General features: G+C 34.8%; 1 protein-coding gene across 9 annotated transcripts in view; it reads right to left on the bottom strand.

The window, feature by feature from the left end:
- Positions 1-2100: 2100 nt before the first annotated feature.
- The window catches only part of UBE2D3 (ubiquitin conjugating enzyme E2 D3), a 28382-nt gene continuing 7937 nt past the window's right edge, over positions 2101-22545 (bottom strand). For 5 of the 9 annotated variants that reach the window (XM_061164310.1, XM_061164311.1, XM_061164308.1 and 2 more), the window contains exons 3-9: positions 15014-15077; positions 14894-14943; positions 9016-9093; positions 7939-8044; positions 5865-5958; positions 5616-5676; positions 2101-3909 (exon numbers count right to left, since the gene is read on the bottom strand). In XM_061164310.1, the coding sequence (XP_061020293.1) occupies positions 5625-5676; positions 5865-5958; positions 7939-8044; positions 9016-9093; positions 14894-14943; positions 15014-15077 (444 nt within the window). In that variant the 3' untranslated portion in view covers positions 2101-3909; positions 5616-5624. Of the gene's footprint in view, positions 3910-5615; positions 5677-5860; positions 5959-7938; positions 8045-9015; positions 9094-14893; positions 14944-15013; positions 15078-22545 lie in introns of all 9 variants that reach the window. The other 4 variants (XM_061164314.1, XM_061164316.1, XM_061164313.1 and 1 more) reach the window with 4 other exon arrangements.

Genomic DNA, 22545 nt, shown 5'->3' with positions numbered 1-22545 from the left:
AGAACACTTCGGGAGTGGGAGAGGCTGTCACCTTTCAAAATTCTGGTCCAAATACCTTTACCATTTATTTTCCCATCACACCAGGGGAGTACAAAATTTTTATAGTTACCTTACGGTATGTTTAGTATCTGTTCAATTCAGTGGAGACTCCAAACACCCTTAACATGACATCTTACCTTTCAACCCTCTTATTCTCCCAAAAATTGCTTCAGCCAGAGGGTATGACCAGGGCTCAAATCCTTGTTCAGCTAGCTATCTAGCCAACACTTAGCAGAAATATCTAGCACCTGGTTACTCTTTTTAAACACTACTTGGCAATTAGTTGAATCACATTTCCCAGAATAAAGTTCTGTTAAGACTACTACTTAAATTAGTTCATTGTGGGATGTTAATAACATGTTAAGTAAACTTGTAAATCAACCTATGGCATAATTCAAAGTAGTATGAAGTATGTTAGAAATTTAACACTTGGGCATATACATTCTTACAGCCATGAAAGAGTAAAATGATCATAGGGTCAAAGTACCACTGCTGTAGTCTATTACAAGGGGGAGCTAAGAACAGACTTCCAAACAGACTTCACTTTAATGGCTTCTTCAAACAGGCCACTGTGTGTCATTCCATAGTTTCCTAATCAGTAGGCCTGGAGTGGGATTTGATAATTTCCATTTTAAAGAACTTCTCAAATCATACTGATATTGCTGGTCTTGGGTTCACACTTTGAGAATCCTAAATTCTTTATAGACCATAGTTTTTGTAACAACTGTAAGTTCAAAACAGAACTCACACAGGACATTAAGCATGAATTTCACGTTAGCTGGAATTACCAAGTAAGACCAGAGTGTCTTTAAACACAGACTTTAATGGTAACAATTCTTTAAGCTCAGTTAACCTCAGCTATTACAAGTGTTATGCCGATGTCACTAAGACAATAGTGACTTGCACTGGGTTCCTCATAAAAGACAAATTCACTTAAAACTATAATCAACAATCATTTAACAGTTTTGTTACGCCAACACAAAACATGGCTAATCTGAGTCACTTCCAAAATCACTAACACAGGATGGTCAATATCTAAAGTATGTCAACTAAACCATTAAAAAAAAAAGTGAGTGTTTCACTACCCCTGAGACCACCAGTTAACTGTGGTTCATACTTTTAAAAAATTGTGAGTACACCCACACAAGAAAGCCAAGTAGTTTTTCTTTTAAATCTGATTATCACATTGCAAACTTGCCCAGGAATGAGTCACTTAAAACGTAATTTATCATTACGTCAACTGGACTATAATCTTCACAGGTTAAGATAAACTTAACATAATTTAAAACTGAATTATGCATTAAAAGATGTAGGAAACAGGAAGAACCAAAATCAATTTTTAATCTGTTAATAATTTCAGTGCTATACATGGCACTATTAGTATATATGGGAGAAAGGACAAATTCTTGGATTCTTTTGAAGGTTTCACTGCAGATGATCTCAAGTCCAATGTTCATACATTCAAAAATGTTGGTTTTCCAGGTACTTTTACTGTTCTGTTAAACCTGGAGAAGCCTTTATGGCTTGTTCCCTTAGAAGTGACATAGGAAATATAGAAAGCATCAAGTCAAAGACACAGAGAACTGGACACATCTATTAATCATTATGACAATAGCTTCAGGAAGTCATCTCTATAAAAACTTAAGGGTTATCTGTAGCTAAAAAGGTCAATTTGAAAGCCAAGTAGAATCCAGCTCTGACAAATGTTTTATTTGTGGCTGGTTTTCAAGAAATGATATGCCTACTATAAAAGCTATTATTTTGAGGGAATCTCATAATTATCCTAAAAATAGCCAAAAAGTTTCTTACCTTGTGGAAGTATCTTACTTATTTGTACTTTGAATCCAACTCAGTTTTAACAGTATGATATGTACCCTTGAGTTGTTTTTAAAGCAACGATAGAATGAAAAATTCACTCATTGGAAAATGGTATAACTGGATTGATATTTCTCAATGAAATGCTTATTACAGATTCAACAAAGCCAAAACATTTTCGGAAGGCATGCATTTCACTTTCAGTTTAAAGAACCTTAATTCAATAAATCATGTCCAAACTGCATATTAAAATGTTTATAAAAATCAAGCTTTAACATTTATTTTATATCTAGCTTTCCACATCTGTGTGCAGACAAGGAGTAAGATTGCACATAAGTGTAAGCAGTGCAAATATATGTAAGTGGAGAAAAGTCACAGATGTGCTAGAAATTGAATACAGGACCATAAGAAAGCAATGGACCAATCAAAGAAACTAGGAAAAAGTAATAAAACTATCGGGTCAGAATTATAAAGGGTGAAGAATGATAATGCCCTTGTTACTACAGAAGTTACATAAGTGGCACAGATAGCACTTGTCAAACAAAAAATAATCCAATAGCATTGACTTTTATTCATTCATGTTAAGTCACCTGAAATGGTATCTGTTGCATTTAAATGCTCATTAATGTAAATGGCTGAACAAATCCATTTTAATGGATATTCAATCCATTAAAAAAACTCAATATCCCACATAATTAAAGTCACTTCAACATAGCCTCATGACAACTCCCACACCAAAACAGTACTTTATTTTGTAAATTTTGACCCATTATTACTCCCATGTTATTTATGGTCTTTTCAGCTGTCAAGCGTACAAGGTGAAGAAAAAATTTAGTTAGATGGGGGTTGCACCTGGAAAATAAATTTCTTAAACTCCATACACATGTTTCAAATCTGCTGGGTCCCAAGTCCATCTATGAACTCCCAGGCTGCCAGTATCATGTGCAGCATACTAAAGCTACACTATCTGAATAGCTTATTAATTCTGCATAAATCAGGTCAATCAATGTGTCAACCTGTAACAGACTGCGCACTTTTAACTGAACATGGCAAAATATTCATTCTCTTGAACTTTACATCATCTTTGATGTCAAACAATGAGGCAAATCCCAACAGTATATACAAAAAACAGCTTTGCGTTTACAAAAGATTGTTTCCCATACTGATTAATCCAGGCAGCTAACTCATTGGTTTATGCAACTTTATTGAAGAAAAATAAATCAATTACTAGCAGAGCTATTAGTTGATCACTCATCCATTGACAACTTGCATCATTTATTCAGTGCTATATTAAACAGTGTATTGGAAGATAGATTAACTAATAGCTCCAAGCCTCCTAACAATTTAAATGAAAATTACAAAATGTTTTGAGACCCTATTTTGGAATACAAAGGGTGTTTGACTTCCAATTTCCATTCTCTGTAGAACAAGAACAGGTCATTCCTTTATTGACATGCATAAAATACATCACATTTTCTGTTCTGCTGATGCTATAAATTCAATACCAATTCTCCAGCCACATCAGTTATGAGCATAAAGTATATCATGTAACCTCAAATCTCTAACAGTGGAAGGCTTAGACAAGAATGGATGCTGCTAGAATAATGCTGCTTCCTTTGATGTGACAACTCAGCATCCATCTCCCTCCCTCTCAGATGATTCTTCAGCATGTTAGAGCAGTGAGGAATGGTTTTAGTCTCATAACCAAGTTAGAGTGAAGACATTGGCCACATAATACACATGCTCCATTATTTTTAAAAATTCTGAATCTTGGGCAACTGTTCTCTTGTAACTACTTTACAGTTTCTAAAAGCAGTTATTGTCCAAAGCTGGAAGAACTTAAGTCTTCTCAGATGAGCATGTGAATGAATGGAGGGAGGTAAACAAAAAATAAAATTAAAAAAGATGAGGTCTGATAGGGGAGCAGCCGGATAAGAAAATCAAAAAAGGAACAGTAATTTAAAGTTTATTCCAGCTATAATGCAGGTTATTCTGACTTTAAGGTAGCATCACATGGCATACTTCTGAGTCCATTCCCGAGATATTCTGTTGTACCTGTAAATAAAAAAGATGTTATTTAAAAATTTAAAATAATTCTTAACACTTAAAAGGTAAGGAAAGAGTATTTTACTTCTAGACTCGTCATGGAGTCATCTTTAAATGGCTACGACTAGGATAAAGCCAACAAGGAAGAAAAAGCACTGGTACTCAAAGCACTGTAGAAGACGAGACCCTATGCTTCATTCAGTACAGTGTCCTAATCCAGTGACAGTCATACTTTAGTAAACATATAGACTGGCTACAAAAATCAAAGACCTTTTTTCTCTCCTACTACTGAGCTAACGGTCTATTAGAAATTTTACAATTAGTATCCATTTCAACAAATCTTAACCTTTCTTTTACAATTTGCCATGGACCTATTATCAGCATAGTGCACTTATCTGTAGATCTATACAAACTCCCATGAAAGCCAGACTGAGCAATGAACTAATAAACATTTTTATCTGAATCCTGGACTTCATGATAATTTACTTCACCCTTGATATTACCAAGAGAAAATGCCTTTGAGACTTCAGCACAGGCAGATTAAGACACTGGGGAAGATGATAAAAAAGCAGTAATTTTCAAGAGGAGGTGGGCTGTGAGTTATATGTGTTAATCAAAATCACCTGTTAAAGTGTGGTGATTGGCAATTAAAAAACCCCACTTGAGACCTGATGAAACTAGGAGGAGTACAAGTGGGGGCATCTTTGTTTAAAATGATCAACAGGTAATTCATACACAAGCAAGGGTATTTACTGCTGAGGAAGATCACTAATATTGATAAAATGCTATCAATTTCTCCCTGTGCAGAGGCTACTTACCAAAACAAAAATTATAGTGATAACCTCAAGAAAGGAATATCTAAAAGGACATAGGAGAACTGATTTATATTTACAGTTTGACCTCTATAAAAATATTAACTTCATTTCGAACCGAGAACTGAACATAGTTCAACCATTTTTCTAACTCTAAGTTCCTTCTCTTCCAAATTCATGGTTACCTCACTTAAGGATACCTCTCATAAAGCCAGCACTCTAAAACAAAGGTTTCATTTAGCATACAGGTAGCCACAAAGTATAGCTGACACTAATGCATGCTTGTCAGTAATGAATATTTAGTATAGATAGTGAGGCTTAAAGAAGTGTTTATCCCTTACATTATTATCTCTTTGCAAAATTTTAGCTAAGTTACCACATTCCATATAGTATTGAAGTTTAAAATATACCAATTTTTAAAGTTAAAATTTAAATACTATAGTAGTTTGAAAAAGATACTAAAATTTTCATTTCTTACTGGTGCTATATAACTCTGCTTTGCCATGCAAAAATACTCTCAAGCAATAATGACTGCTGGGTATACTTTCACGCTAAACAGAGATCAAGCAGTTAAGTGTACAGTTTTCAGAAACTGCCACATCAGTTACCTTTTGTTAGTTAATACAGTGCCTTAACGCATGCAGCACTCATGTGCTGGCAGTACCATAAATAAGCGCACCATAATGTGCAGATCCTCTTACCCTACAACATAGCGTATTTCTCTGTCCACTCTCTTGCTAACCTATTGTACCTAATTGAACAAGTATACTGAGCATTAATTATAACATACGGAAATTATAATGGTCAAGTTGTACATAAAGAATATATAAAATATTTAGACCAAATTTTTACAACAGTACCAATATTCTTGTTTTAAATGTGATTGGGGTGAAGAAAAAATACCTTTCTTCCTCAAACATAAAAGTGACAAACTGCTGAACATGTGAGAAAAAGAAAACATAATCTAGGAAATAAAAAAAAAAACCAATCACATTTCAATAACTAGCTTCTGTGCATTTCAACTACCATCTTACCAGAAATAAGCGTCAAGTCTCCTTGGCATCAAGCCACAATTTACAGCAACACATGTAATACTAACTCATTAAGAAAAGCCACTTTTTATATTGTTTTCTCAAATTACTACATACTTACTTATCTCTGTCTGTTTTATAGATCCGTGCAATCTCTGGCACTAGGGGGTCATCTGGGTTTGGATCACATAGCAGTGAACAAATGGATAAAAGAACTGGAAAAAAACAAATGTCTGTTACCCACCACTGGGAATTTGAATAAAAGTATTTAAAAACAAGTATTATAATATACACCTCAATCCTCAAAAGAGGATGAGTTTCTATCTTAATTCCCATTAAGACAAAGTTTTACAGAGATTCTGATTCATAGAAGACAAGTTCCTGATAGATAAGAGATTCTAAAAATAGGTATTTGTTAGCATGTATGTTAGCTAGTTTACTGACTAGCTACAAAAATCTGGCAAATTCAGAAATTCTGAGATAGTGAAAAGATGCCATTTAATTTATATTACCTTTTCTTTTGCTATGCCACATTGAATGAGGGATTTTAGTTCCCTGACCAGGGACCAAACCTGTACCCTCTACAGTGGAAGCGTGGAGTCCTAACCACTGAACCGCCAGGGACTTCTCTGTATTAACCTTCTGAAATAGTGAAGTGGAATTTCTTGGTAATGGCTGGAGGGGGGTGGGGGTGGGGGTGGTGGGGACTTTGAATAACAGTACAGCTATGAAATATATGCTTAGCTGTTTAGCTTGATAAAATAATCCATTTTCTGTCCTACTCTCGGGGGAGTATCACAAAAACACCCAACTGCCCCAATGACTACAGGTTTTATCTCCCAGAATTTATAAGGTAGAGACCATATCCAAGAATTTTGGTTAAATTAAAAACAAACAAGCAAACACCAAGATCTACTACTGAGTAGCTCTTCAGCTACAGCTCTCACCCTGACCTATTCAAAATATTAACTTAAAAGATGTGAGGCATCATTGGAACATGTATCTAATTCATTGTGAATACGAATTATGAGCCACTGTGCAAAGTTTTATAAAAAGTTTATTATATAAAAGCTGAATGTGGTTATGACAATCCTTGGATGAAAATAATAGCAATACCATAAAAAATACATTATTATAGAAAACGTAATTTTAAACTCAAGTGCAGGATCAGAAATAAAACTAAATCTGCATTACAGAAACAGTGTTCAGTATTACAGTGTATTCCCAATGATGGTAAAACCAAACAAATCTGGAAAATAATATTAAGGTCTTCGTCATACCAGGTGCCTGGTGTTAAGAGAACCTGACCTGAAAAGAAACTCGAACGTATCCAAGGGGGTGAAAAATGGGCCTAAAATAATGCTGCACCTAAAAGAACAGCAGCAGCATTTACCCAAATTGTCCCCACTCCCCACACAAAAGTGTTTCTGATTAATCAAATAAAATTTTGGGAATGCTAGACAGTCCCTTTAAGGAGATTCAAATGCACTGTACAAGGACATAAAAGGCTAGCTGTCCTGCCTTAACAAATGAATGAACAAACAAAACCTGTTTCACTTTGCATTTACCACACTTCTAAAAATAAAACTTTTTGTAAAACACTATTAACTATTTGAAGAAATAATCTGGGGAATGCTACATTAAGTATTCTGCCAGAAAATGAGAATGCTTCCAGTAAGCTGCTCTCCTCAAATATCTGAAATAGTCATAATTAGAAACATTTAAAACTCATTTTGTGTACTAAGGAATGCTAATAAGCCAGCACCAAAAACTGAAAATTACTAAATTGCAGACTTCCTTCTCATTAAGTAGCTTTGTAGTAGGTGATTTTTATTTGTGGGGTAAAAGTGACATAGTAAAGCCACCAGAGTTGTTTGAAAGAGATGGAGAGATATTCCATCTCCATCTGGGACATCAATGTGGAAACTGGACAACCTATTAAAGATGTCACACAACGAATCCCTATTAAAGTAGAAGAGCAGAATTTATCTAGAGACCTTTCCCAAGACTATGCATTTTAGAATATTATTAGGCAGGAAACAACCTACCATGAGATACATGAACATTTAACTAAAGGTTTCTTTAAAAGTCCTTTCCCCATCTTTATCAAAAAGCTGGCATTATAAAAATACTTAGTCAGCTCAAAAATGAAACTCCTTTAACTATTTGAAAAATCAAAGCCTCTAGTATTTTACCTTTAGAAATAGTTAAAGCAGGAGACCACTGTGATCTTAGAATATCGAGACAAATGCTGCCATTACTGTTAATATTTGGATGATAAATTCTTGTTGTAAATGCAACCTAAAAAAAAAAAAACAACTTTATTTCTCACAAATAAAAACAAGCATTGTGAACTTTGGCCAAAAAACTGTAGCTACACTTAAAAATAGTTAAAAAATTTAAAAATCTAACAGCTAAAAGTTATACACACAAAAGAATCTATATTCTGACAAAGATCCTTCAGGGGCTTCTTCTTTCTAATTAAAATGGAAAATGTAACCATGTGGCAAAAGCTTATTTTCAGTGATATGGTAGGTAGTTTCAAAGGTTAACTTTGGCCCTACCATAGCATGAGTATCAAAGGAGCAACTTGAAGGGAATTTAGGATTCACTAACAAATTAGAGACTTTCTGATGTAGACCAAAGCATACAAATTAGCTCATTTAAGGCATCAAGGTACAAAAGCATGTATTAGAACCTCCATTTCCAACTGTATATAAAGCACAATTTGAACATCACAAAAGTATTTTCATTTAAAGTAACTGTCATATTGTACCTGTAACATAATTGTGAAGATAGTTTATATGTGCAAACTCAAAGCCCAAAATATATCAGTCTTAAATTCCAACACAAATTGGTATATTTTTTAGCATCACATGAAAATGCATAATGAAGCTGAGTGTCTGGAAGGCTAGTATTTTAAGACACTAGAGTTACTGATCCAAATCTGTATAAGCACAATGAAGTGGGAAAAATGCTTTCACATGATATATTTGAGCCTTGCAACATAAAGGATAAGGCAATTCTTACCTCCAGTTACAAAGTTCAAACCCAGATCTATCTCTTCTTTTAACTAAATGCTAACAGTTAGCATTCAACATCAGTGATTTAATTCAGTATATACATTCAAGCCCCAATTATTCTTATTCATTATACATTTATACTAGTTTAGCCTTAACTTATGCAGAACCCTAATGTCTAGGAATGTTCTATTCCTCTGGAATAAAATACAAATCTATACTCACAGATTTTGGGGTGGGGGGAATACTTGCCTTAGGTGGTTTGAAGGGGTAGTCTGTAGGAAAATGAATTGTCAAAAAGAATACACCGCCTTGATATGGGCTGTCATTCTGTAAAAAGAAAAATATGCTTAACTCTGCTATTTAAAATGACTGCTAAATAATTCATGTTGACATTTATTTTCTAAGCATTTCTCTGATATGAAGCAAATTACCTATTTACAAGAAAATAGTCTAAATTATTCCACAATAAAGTTCTTATTAGTGAAAAATCACAATATTTACTATAGAATTTAAGAAATCATAATTTAGATCGTATTTTACATGAAGTCAAAGAATTTTACAGAAACTATTCAGAAACACAAGGTTCTAGATCCTAGTTCTCATAAAGTACAGTTAACAATGAAGTCTACATAATAATGTATCAAATTATAATCTGAAAGCTTACATCTATTTGTTGAGTATTTCTTCTAATGACAGTCATATATATACAAACAACTTTGTACCTTAACAGGCTATTCTGGTCACTGACAAACCAGAAATTTATCTCTTGTAGGTAAACATAACTCCCTTCAATAGGGGAAGTAGAGTAGAAACAAAGGAAGTTTCTAAGAAGTTTAGTTCCCAATTGGCCCCTCAAAATCCTCATTTAATAAGACCATGACAGTCTTTTCTTCAAAATCACACCACTAAATTCTTTACAGAAGTCAATACACAAAATTACTAGATTTGGAAAACTTGGGATGTTTGCTTTGCACACTTGAAACAGAAGATACAAAAAATTTCAAGCTACAGCAGTACTTTTTCTCCTTAAATGTTTTACTCATTGTAATTTGAGTATGAAAAACTCCTCAGTAAATAAACATTATGTAACAGTATGAAGTAACATTTGGGAGAAACTTACTAGTATTCCACATTTAATTTAACCAATACCAAGAAAAAGATATCACTGTTGCTGTTTCATGAGTAAATAAAATAGGACTTAAAGTAACTTAGTGAACTATACAATTTGTTCATGATAAAACCAGGATTCAAACCCAGGTCTTCTGAAAACCAACATATCAAAGAATGAAAAGGTGATGTGGTCAAGGATTTTAAGGTCAAAGAGTTTTTCCAAAAAAATGGAATTGCATAATTGCCTCTGGATATGCAGAGTCAACATGGAAATGTGTTTGAAAATCTGCAGTAATTGAATTATCAATACCGATTCCTCTCCATTCGAGTGAGGATGTATACAGTGCTATTATGAACCATTTTTTTTTTTTAAATGAACCTTTTATTGTACTATGCCCACTCCTTATGTGAGGCAAATAACCTTCACAGGGCTGACACTATAGTACAGCTCATTTAATCCCATCCCTCTGTAAAATTATGAAACATCAGTTGAATTACTAACTCCATTCTATTTACTAGGTAAGTGAAAGGGACACAGAATAATTTCTCATCTTGCTAAGTCTACAATATGGCAGAGACATACAGTGAGATTTTATAGCTATTATGAAGAAATGAACAAGGGTATATACCTGGGGTTTAAAGGAGAATGGTCAGTTTACTGATGATCAAGTTAAAAGATACATACTATTTAATGGGAGAGCTACTATTTAAATGTCTTTCCTACTTCCAAGTCCCTCTGTTTCATAATGCCTACAAAACTCTAATTCAAGAAAATTAAGACTGCAAAACAGCATCTGAGAACTATAGAAAAATCAAAGACACAAGAATGTAATCCAAATTAATTATCATTGTTAAATAATATGACTATTAACTGGAAATAGAGGCTTCAAATAGCACACACTTTTATAAAATAGGCTCATATGAAAGATAATGTTTTTACCAAGTACAGTTAACAATTTAAGGGTAAACTGTTTTAATGAAAACATGTTTTCATTAAGCTCAATTCCAAAAATTTTGTTTACGCTTTCATTCCAAGTTTCATACAATCAAGCACTACATCTGACTGCTTCTTAAAGGTAGTCTAATAGATTTAGTCAAAAATCAAATTTCATCTCACTTGTTCAAGAAAAAAACTTATAGAATGAAAATATTTCATTGTTACAAATTAACATCAGAACTCCAGCAAAGAGGAAAAACTGGTAAAAACAATACATGATCTAAAGGTAACCAAATGATGTCACCTAAAAACTAAGGCTCTACATTTGAATTTACCATGAATCAAACAAATATACCAAGAAAAACAAAAAGGAATACTTTGATAAACAAACTGAGCCAATCTTAGAAATGAAGAATACATAATGGATCTCTTCTTTAGAAACCTTCTACCCTGGTTTTGCTACAATTAGTCCAAACTGCTCCTTCCTCAATGTCTGTCTGTACTCTTCCCCTAAGGCAGCTATGATATACTGATATTCTCCTTCTATCTCCTGTCCCATACTTATTTTGGTAATTCTAGGATCTATCTTTAGTTATTCCTTCGAGGACATATATTCAAATGCCTATTGAATATGTTCTACTCAGATGTCTCAAAAACTGAAACCACAACAGTTAAGCCACAAACTAGGATCTCATCACTGATTCTTTCCCATCTTCTCATAGTAGATACCAAATCTCAAAAATCCTTAAGTCTTCTGAACTGGATTCCTCTCCTTTATATCCACTGCTTTAGTTCAAAATCTTACTAACTTTTGTCTACATTATGGCAATGGTTTACTACTGGTGTTCCTGCCTTCACTCTGGTTTTTCCCTCCAATTTACGCCTCACCCTAATGCTCAAGTGGTCTTTTCAAGATAAAAGTTAACACCAGCTTGAAATCAAGCACAGCTTGCCAAGACTGAAGTTCAAATTCCTGTGCTTTAATACGGTTTCCAACAATCTAGTCTCATCTTTCACCTCCTCTCCAGAATATATTTCTTACTGCACAGTAAATAATGCTTCACATTTCCTTTTTCTCATATTTCTTTCCCCTACACTTGGAATATTCTTCCTTACCCACAGGAACCTACCTATACTGCAGGGTCCATCTTATGCTTAAATGTTTTTTAAAAGGTAAATAATACAGTCCTCCCTTGAGTCCAAACTGCTGGCTGCCCTTTTAAAATACCTTGCTCTGTATAGTTACTATTATTCAACAAAAATTTAACATTTAATTTTCCTCTTACACTATACAGCTCCTTAAAGAGTAAGGTACTAAAGGTAAGTTTTCATGTATTATTAGTCTTTGCAGGGAAAATGTAACAGTCAACATAAACTGAAAAATTCACCCTTGTTTAACAATATAACATTTCATATGGACCAAATATTTTACTTCGTATAGTTTTTGTAGCTGATTCTGCTCAGGCTGTCAATAATTATTCACACACACAGTATGTGAATGGCTATTTATCTTAGATTAGGTGGAATGGAAATTGGTGTGGTTCTCAAAATAATTTCAAAATTCCTTCTAATGGCTCCATTTCCAATTTTAAAAAGTCAAGCACATAAATATCAGAAATAGGTAAGGAAATTAAGCTTCTTCTCACTGCATCAATTTGTTACGGAAATTTCCTTAGTACAAAATAATCAACAAAATTTAAACACCATGTAACTAGCACTGGTCTGCCAATTCTTTCAAAGCTTTATTTTTTATCAGCATAGGTGATCCAAAGCATCTTGTCTTCAGAAAGAATAAGGTAGCACACAGGTTTTAAGAATCATGCGCTTTTTGCTCAATCATCAAGAGTACTTCCTTACTAAAATCCACCAAAATCCAATAGTAACTCTACTAACAAAATAAAATTATCTAATCAAACTGTGATGTTTTGTCACAAAGATGCAGTCAAAAGTCAAAGTAACATGGTTTGTTTTATTGATATACTTAATAGTAAGGGTAACTGTTAACCATGTACAAGCTGACTTCGAAACTTAGGTGCTTACTTATGAAGCACAATTAAAACCTGCATTTTGGGGGAGTTTTTATAACTTTTGATTCTTTCCTGAAATTATCCAACAATGGAATTAACTTCCTCAGAAAACCAGTTCAGAGGCTAATGTCACTAAAGCAGAACTATGCTATTATGGTGTAAGTATCATTTTTGCTCTTGTTAATCAGGGGTAGAGTTCTGAAAATAAAGTATGTGTTTTTGAAAGAATAAAATTGCTATCCTTTATACTAACAGGTTGCTAGAAAAAAATTAGCAAAGAATAGCCATAATCTGAAATATATATATATGAAATAAATGAAAAATGTTTCCTGAAAATAAAAGCAAATTAAACCAAAAATTTTTTCAGGATAAGCAATCTCCTGTTCTCTGGAAGACTACTAATGAGCTCCTCAATTATGCTTCACTTTGATTTACTAAAGGTGAACTTTTGGAAAGGAATAAATAAAAAACCAGTTTCAAAAACCAAGCAGAAAAACTTTACACTGGTTTAAAAGAATTGGTTTATTACACGCACCATCCAATCACAAGTCTTGACCACCAATGCTTTCATGCTTTATTAGTACTGACAACTCATTTTCATAAGAGTATCTTAAAGCACCTCTGAATCAAAGATGAGTTTTATTTGGTTCAGATATGGCAAGGCATTGTACTGAATTCTGTGCTTTGAAAACTGGTGATCTATAATGGGAAAATTCTACAAGTTGCAAATCTAAGTGCTGAAGTGGATTTGGTAGAAACTGTGGCAGATACACACATCTCATCTGAAAAAAAAGCAGCAGTTGCTATTCCATCCTAAGCCTAGTCAGGAGGTTTTTATGCAAAGACTGTCAACTTTTGAAACATTGTGTGGGTCAGGAATTCTCTGGTGGTTCAGTGGTAAGACACAGTACTTCCACTGCAGTGAGGCACAGGTTCGATCCCTGGCTGGGGAAGCCGTAAAATCCCACAAGTCATGTGGTGTGGATAAAAAATATAACACTGTCAAACTGGGTCAGCCATGAGTTACATAAATACGTATATTTAAAGGGGGTAGGAAGCACAGTGCGGTGGCAGATCACAGTTTTGTTACCAATTAGACAAAAGCAAGCACTTCAAACAGTAAAAATATACCTGGAGGTAACTGGGAAACAATCCTGACTCTGTAGTTTTCATTAGGATAATCCAGATGTACTTTAAACTATTAAAAATGCCCCCTTCCATCTTATTTATAATTAGAACTGTTAAATAAACATGTGCTAATCCAATCCACCCTCTAGCTAACTTTTCAAGGGTATTTCCTCTAAATTATGAACTACTTACTATTATCTCACCTAGTACATTATTGCCATTTACGTTGAAATTAAAATACCAAAAGGGGTAAGAAAGCAGAAAATTCAGTAACAAACACACAACTCAAAACAGAAACCCTCACGTGCCTTCCAAGTTAAAAAAAAAACGTTAAGTATTGTGCAAGATACAGTCTTACCCCAAGATGTTTTACTGCGCTCTAATTCTGTGAAATTCTTAGATGGTATCCATAATTCTGAACATTCAATTATCCAGCAATACAGTTTCTTATCTACCCAGGATAGAAAGGAATTTTGCTGTATTCAAAATATCACTTTCTACCTAAAAATATTCAAATTTTATATGAAACTCAAGTTCTATAAAAACTCAAAATATCAAAATAATACAATTAAGCTAGATTTTAGGCAGTTACACGCTCAGAGTCTGAGTAACACCATGATATGGTCAGAAAACTAATTGGCTCTGTAAATCGGGAAGCTCTGTGACAATGCTTTACATTGCTATGAGGGAAAATTAGAAGAGATATTTGACAGGTCACAGAAATGCTAAACATATAACCCAGGGGCAGACATTTATACTGTACTTAACAAATGACTAGTTTCTTTCAAAAGCAATACAATTATGGCATATCCCAAATAGAATTACAATGTAATGAAATAAAGCTATAAAGAGTTAGTTAAAAATTACAAACTAGATTAATGCTGCATTTTTAATTAAGTTTTTGCTTTTAATTATCAGTACTTACAGGTCCCATAATTGTGGCTTGCCAATGAAACACTAGAAAAAGAAAATACTCTTGTTATTGTCTAAAAATACACAAGCGTTTTTGAAACTAATGATAAAAAGCAACTTGAAAATTACTTACTATCATCCCCAACTGGACCTGCAGAACATTGTGCTGGAGGGTCACGGGCCAAATCACTAAGTTCCTACACCAAGATAGAAAATGCTGGGTCATAAGGCCATAACAGAGAGAGTCATCTGCTTTGTTCTTTTCACACCATGCTTTAAGGGACATATATAATCACAATTTACATCAACAATACATTCCATGAGCAAAGAAAACATAATCAACCCTAGCCCAGTTCCTGGGACACACTAGGTATAGTTATTTTATGGACACATACCACAACAATCATCTTGGCTAAGGATTCATGAAAGCATACACACACAGAGAGATGAATTTTTATCACAGGCACACCTTGTTTTGTTGTATGCTTCATGGATACTGTGTGGAGGTTGGGAGGGTGCTTTGTTTTTAAACAAATTGAAGGTTTGCGGCTATCTGGGCCCTTTTTCTAAAAGCACTTGCTCATTTTCTTTGTACCATATTTTGATAATTTCTTGCATTATTTCAAATCCTCTGTCAGTTAAAAAAAAAAAGATTACAACGTGCTCAAGGTTCAGATGATTAGTGTTTTTTAGTAATACAGTATTTTTAAATGAAACTATGTACATTAAAAAAAAAAACAATGCTACTATACACTTAACAGACTATAGTAAATGTAACTTTTATGTGCAATGGGAAACCAAAAATAAAAAATGTGTGACTTTGCTTTATTGTGATATTCGCTTTATTTTAGTCATCTGGAACCAAACCCTCATTATCTTCAAGGTGTGCCTGTACATGAACAAAAGCTGTCCTACAAAATGAAAATGTTGTAATCCGATCCTTTTCCTAGGTTAAGAACTTAGGGCAGTTTTCAACATTCACATTATTGCTGAATTTTTAGACCATCTTACAGGTCCTATCTTAATCACTGTCTACCTTCTTAAATACTGTTCTTTCTGAACCACCACTACCCAATGACCTAATTTTCTCCTTAAAATCTCTCATGGGACTAGGTAAGTATCCTTTTTGGTTTGATCTCCTTATCCCTATACTCAACACCTTGTCTTTTACTCAGCATTGAGTATAACTCTGAAACAATCATCTTTCTAGGTAGAAAAGTGTTTTGCACATAGCAAAATACAGTTTCCACAATTCCATTTGGCCTTAATTCCCGAAGCGTTAGCCCTACCAGGACTTGTGTATAACCCATACGGATAATATTGTAAGAAAACAAAGCTGCTTCTTTACAAGTTTTTAAAAAATTTATGATACAGCCTTATCTCTATATACCAGTATGTAAATTCCTACAGCATAGGGATTTATAGACCCTGTGAGATCCCCTGGAGGAGGAAAATGGCAACTCACTCCAGTATTCCTGCCTGAGAAATTACATGGACAGAGGAGCCTGGCAAGCTACATCCATGGAGTCACAAAGAGTCGGACACGACTTAGTGACTGAGCACACATGAGACAATAATGGACTTCAAAGAAAAAGGCAGGGAATATACTTCAGCAAGACGACAAGACAAATATTTGCCTTTACCACATGGTCAAAATAATGCACTTCAGAAAACACTCAACCGTTTAGAAATGTGAGTTTAGATTCACTCCAGTTTAGAAAAAAAGTATCAATAAAGAATTGTCCTTAAGAGTAATCATTTTGTACTATACACATTGAATTATTGTGCTGTACATCTATTACGTTATACAAAAAAGTGCCTTGATAAACACTTTGCCAATTTGCTTCTGAAACTTGAACTACAACTACTTTTAAGTTTATCAAGACAGTCAGGGAATGCCAGGAGTCAATTTTAAGATGATGGACGAGAAGTTCAGATCAGACCTTTATGGTTGCCTATGTCAATTTACTTCACATGTTCAACATTATTTGAGAAAAGTAATTCTAAACACTTGTGATTCTGAAGGGTAGGAACTATAGAAACTCTTATCCCAGAGTTAAGCAAATAGCTAAAACAAGACAAAACAAAACGAAAAACCCCACAAGTGAAAGTAAGCATGCAAAGAGGAGCCTAGTGGGCTATACAGTCAGCGGGCTGCAGAGTCGGACACAACCGCGTACACGCACACACACCCCCCTATACAGTGGGCTATACAGTCAGCAGGTCGCAGAGTCAGACACAACCGCGTACACGCGCACACACACCCCTTTAGCTTAGAACTGAGTCATAGTTTTTTTGAGAAAAATAAATAATGCTGGCAACTTGAACTAATGAACTATCCAGATGACTTTGTCATAGGTCAGATTAACTTCCATAAAGCATTTGCTGTAACTCTCATGGGGCACTGTAGTTAACAATCGAGTATAGTCTGATAGGAAGAGAATTTTTTTCCATGTCTCAAAGTTCTTTAACAAGTTCTTTTGTTTAACTGGTTCAATGAAAAAAAGATAAACCAGAAACTTATGCAGTCTGATTTCCTCTTAGAACGTAAGAGTCCAAAAAAGTCTATTTTAAGGTTAAAAATGTACCTATTCTGAACCACCCTCACCACTTTCCTACACAAAAATAGATTAACACAAAAATGCTACTAAAACCAAATACAAACTTGAGCATACAACTCAAATGCTCAAACACAGCAACGTGAAATAAGGACGATGAATATGTTCCTCCCTCAAAATGATCATAGTGGGGTCTCACTTTTAATCCAGTTAGACCCATTACGTCCTAGGTTATTTCCTCACTCTAAAATAGAAATGCCTGTTTTACAGAAGTTTTGAAGGGATGAATGAGATAAAGTACTCTAGCACACTATCTGGTATTTAATACTCAGCAAGCAGATTACCCATCTTGAAGGCAAGATTTCTTGGATAGGTGCTCAACTCACTTATTAAACAAAATAAAGCTGCTTTATAAACAGGTTACGTTATTATAGCCTTAGTTCATTTAAATCTTTTGCCTGCGTGATGAAATTTTATGCTTAGTTGTCTATAACAATCGTCTAGCAACTGTCTGGCTCATGCTACAATATACATTAGTAATAAAAGGTCAGCAATTCAGGGACTATTTGTGGATGGGGTTTTAAAGAAACCATTTTACCAGACTGCGTGCATGTGTGCTAAGTCACTTCAGTCGTGTCTGACTCTTTGTGACCCCATGAACTGTGGCCCGGGGGCTCCACTGTCCACGGGGATTCTCCAGCAGAGAGTACTGGAGTGAGTCGCCATCTCCTTCTCCAGGGGGTCTTCTCGAACCAGAGGATCACACCTACGGTTTCTTGTGCCTCTTGCACTGGCAGGCGGATTCTTTACTACTAGTGCCACCTGGGGAGCCCAGGTTGAATCGTATGAAATTGTTAATACTTGACCTTTACTGAAATACAGAAACTGCAATTTCATGCAGTTCTATCTAAAAATGTCTCGTAAGCATTTGAACTCAAATATTACTACATTAGTTTCTTACACAGATCTACCCCAAATCATGTACTTTTATGTACTTAAACACATTACTGAAGTGATGCTGAAACCACTTCATAATAAAGTTCAGGAATCTACAGTTGACCTGGAATATATCTACATCCTATTTATTAAAAGTTGCAAATTTTATGAAAAAAGCCTAAGAAGATATTTTGAAACAGTTTTCCTGCACAGGGATATCTTTGAATCACCAAGCCTTTATATATTAGTATTCACTCCTTTAGAGTGAATGAACAATTTCAGGAAAAGTTAGCACTGAATTTCAGCTCTTTACTCCCATAAGTTCAGGTTCTTCGTCCCCTCAGATAATTTGTAAATGCCTTATTTTCCAAGTTCTCCATAACAAAGACATCTCTTAATACTCAAAGATCTATTATTTGGCCAAATAACTTATGTAGCAAAATCTACTTTAAAGTCAACATCCTAACTTAAGGATCAAAATATCTTTTACACAAATACAAGGACTTACTTCAAATATACCAAATAATTCTCATAACATCATGATGTCCACAGCATAGGCAAATAAGACATAAAAATATCTGAGCAGTGAAAAAACATGAGAAAAGCGTAAGAAGTCATCTCAGATGCTCTTCTATGCAGCATTTTATCAAATGCTCATACCACCTTCCCTTACTTTCTGGAAATGTTTTTCTCTTACTCTAAACGTATGATTGTAGTGTTGGGTGATTGTTAGTTACCATTAACCAACTACTCAGAAAGGATAATCAGAATTTCGTACCTTCAGCTTCAGTGATTAGCTCAGAGTTGGAAATAACGCAAGCTAGAACCTGATCCTATCAGTCTGTCCCTCTATCCCTACCAGAGATTTTTCCAATTGAAGCTAAAAACTGGAAAGGTCATTTCCTTCTTTCTCTAATCATGAGCTGTACGGATGCGACCCAGAGCTACTGGCAGGCACAAGCCCTGAAATTACATGATGAATCCAAAAAAAGAGGCCACAATGGGCAGTAGAGATAAAAAAAAAAGCTAACTTGGCATACAGATATGCAATTTCAGTTCCTAGGGCTGTAGCTTGCTCTAATTCCTACAGTTACTGCTTTGATTGTTAACTACTCCAGGTTTCTCCTAACCAATTCAAGAAGTAGGGGGACAAAAAAACAGAACCATCTTAAGCAGAGTGCTACCTGGGCCCTATTACTATTATACACATTTATCCCATGAAAATACAACGCACTGCTTTAATCTGGCTGTAACATGTGTAAGAAACATAAATGAAGCAAAGTTCAAAAATCAAACTAGAGAACCAGGAAGAAATCATGTGTCTTATCTAGTAAAGAGCTAAACTTTCAGTGACAGAAGCTGAAGATTAAGTGAAATCTATTTCTAAAATAAAAAGCGTAATATTAGCACATTTCACCAAAGCATTTATTCATTTATATGGAGATTGCCTTTTTGGTGTCAAGCATGTTACATCTGAAAATAACAAAATAGACCATGAATGCCTTCCCCAGTAGACTAACAAAAAGTAGACATAATATAAAAAAATAAAAAATTACATTTCAAACAACCTGAATACTTAAAAGGCATTCAACTGCTTTGTGAATTTTGAAATGGTTATCACTAACCTTGCCTAAGTTTAAACCAGTGACATTTGAGTTGGGTCTTGATAGAGGGATAAGCAGTCAAGATACAGAAATTAAAAATCCAGGGGAGTGAAAGAAAACAGGTTGTTAAAAAACTCGCTTGTAGTTTGGTATACCAGACACACAATGGGTACAGGTTAAGAGTAGCAGATATGGCCAGAAAGGTTAATCAGGGCTAGATCTTTTGAGTCTTGATTACTATAGCAAAGACTATTCTACAGGCAATTCCACTGATCGCTTTTTAAGCAAGACAAATGAAATTTGGATTTTTTGATGTACTAGCACTAGTACACTAGAAATGACTTTCTAGATCCTTTTACCATACCTCTTTCAGATTTTAAGTGTTGCAGATCTTTCATGTACTCCCCACATACCCTTCCCTTTTCCTGACAAGTTAACAAGACTATCCTAAATTTCTTTGACCATCCTAAATTTGGTTTCTGTTGTTTCTTCACATTTTCATACACTCCTAGCCATGTACATGGCATTATTTGTGACAAAGACTAGGAATTCTAATAATCTGATGAACTGCCGACCCTCTAGCCCAATACAGATGCCTACACAAAACTTTTACTTAACTTACAGGATATCAAAGACCATCCTCACCTACCATATTGTAGGAATTCCTGCTACAAAGGATAGATGAATAGATAACTACATTAGGAACATAAACTTAAGTCACCAGGGATGAAAATTATCTTAACACACTGATCACTCTACCTTTACAATCTTATGGAAATAGGTCTTCTATCCATTTTATATTAGTACCCCCTTAAGAGGGGAAAGGAAAGACTGAATCAAATGTAAGATATGTTGAGCTTCAGGACTGGTTGGAGAGCAAAGTAGTGTATCTACTGGACAACCTAAAAAATCGATCCAGAGATATATTTACGGCTACTTTCTCAGTGTCCTTGCACCAAAGATGTATTTAAGTTAATGACTTTGATACGGTATCTGGCAAACTGGAGACAAAAATTTCAATCTCATCAACCAACTCTTCATTTTACTCAAGGAATAAATGCCACAAATTAAACTAGACACAGAAAATTGGTGTTTTCTTGTTTCTACTCCTTATTTCTTCTTATTCACCGTTGGTTTGTATCTCACTGTACTCAGTGTGAGCCCAGGTTACCCATTTTTCAAGTTATGTGGACTTTAAAGTCAAGTAAGAAAACAGTTATTTGTGGAACTGCAAGAACTGTATTTATTAGACTTGAGATCAGTTTCCAATGTAGCATCTACTCAAAGAATTTTCAAAAGCTATTTTGTCTTTGGTGTTCACCTTATAAAATGACTTTAGAACCTAAAGGTTTCCCAGGCTTTAGAGACAAAAACAATTTATAAAATTATATGAACAACTTCAATTGTCAGCTCTTCGCTTAGTAGTTTAAGAGAACAGTGGCAACAATCAGAAAGAACAGCTCATATATAGAACCAACAAAGTCTTTGTACTCTGACCATACTTCCCGACCATAGAGAAAAGGATTACTCAGGTGGGTTCTTTACCAACAATCAAGACCACTGAAATAGAAAATAGGTGGCAGGGGAGTTTGGCAAATACTAGCTAAAGGCTCCACTCACCTTGAAAGGACACTAAGATAGATCAACAACATATTAACTATGTGTGCTTATGTGTGTGTACTCAGTTGCTTCCGACTCTTTGCAATCCCATAGACTGCAGCTTGTCAGGCTCCTGTCTGTGGAATTTTCCAGGCAAGAAAACTGAAGTAGGTTGCAGTCTCCTACTCCAGGGGATCTTTCCGACCCAGGAATCGAACTGGCATCTCATGCATCGGCAGGCAGATTCTTTACCACTATGCCACCTGGGAAGCCCCTAATATAACTAGGGCACAATGCTGAAAACTGTATTATCCATTACAAAAAAAGTTACACTTCTTCGCCATGATGTGCTCTTGTGGGGAAATCTCCTTTGAGGATTATTTTCCTCTGAATTGCTTCTCCTGAGACCTGAACCCCTGGTAGTGTGAGAATCCAGGCCTTCTCCCACTGGGAAAATATGCTTCTCCTTTCCCTTAAAAGCCTAAATAGACCCATAGAAAAATAAGTAAATGAATTTTCTCTAAAAGCCAACCAACAGGTATAGCTTAAGCTAGTGAGGGTTTTCATCTGGAGGTACATGATTAAACAGTAATGAGTCTGACCATTCTTTATGTGGGACTCAAAAGCCTACAGTTTATTTTGAGGAAGATCTATCTTTGCTTCTATCATCATGGAACACAGTATCTTTGACAATTGACTATTAGAAGTAAAACATGAAAAGGCTGACAGATACTGGATAAGAGCAGAAGTCTAAACGTAATGCTAAATATTTGCTTTTTGTTTCTCTAGCTTATAAATTGAAAAAACAAGAACTAATTATGAATAATAAAATTATAGAGCAGACATATGGGTAGATGAGTTACTAGTAAGATTCAAAACCTCCAGTAACATTCTTTTAATGACCACCACTACTTACTCATTAGAGCAACATAACCAAAGCCAACATTTACAAAAACAAAGTTCCTATT

This window comes from Dama dama, chromosome 17 (genome assembly GCF_033118175.1).
Source record: "Dama dama isolate Ldn47 chromosome 17, ASM3311817v1, whole genome shotgun sequence".
Taxonomy (NCBI): Eukaryota; Metazoa; Chordata; class Mammalia; order Artiodactyla; family Cervidae; genus Dama; species Dama dama.
This window is presented reverse-complemented; position numbering and strand designations above follow the sequence as displayed.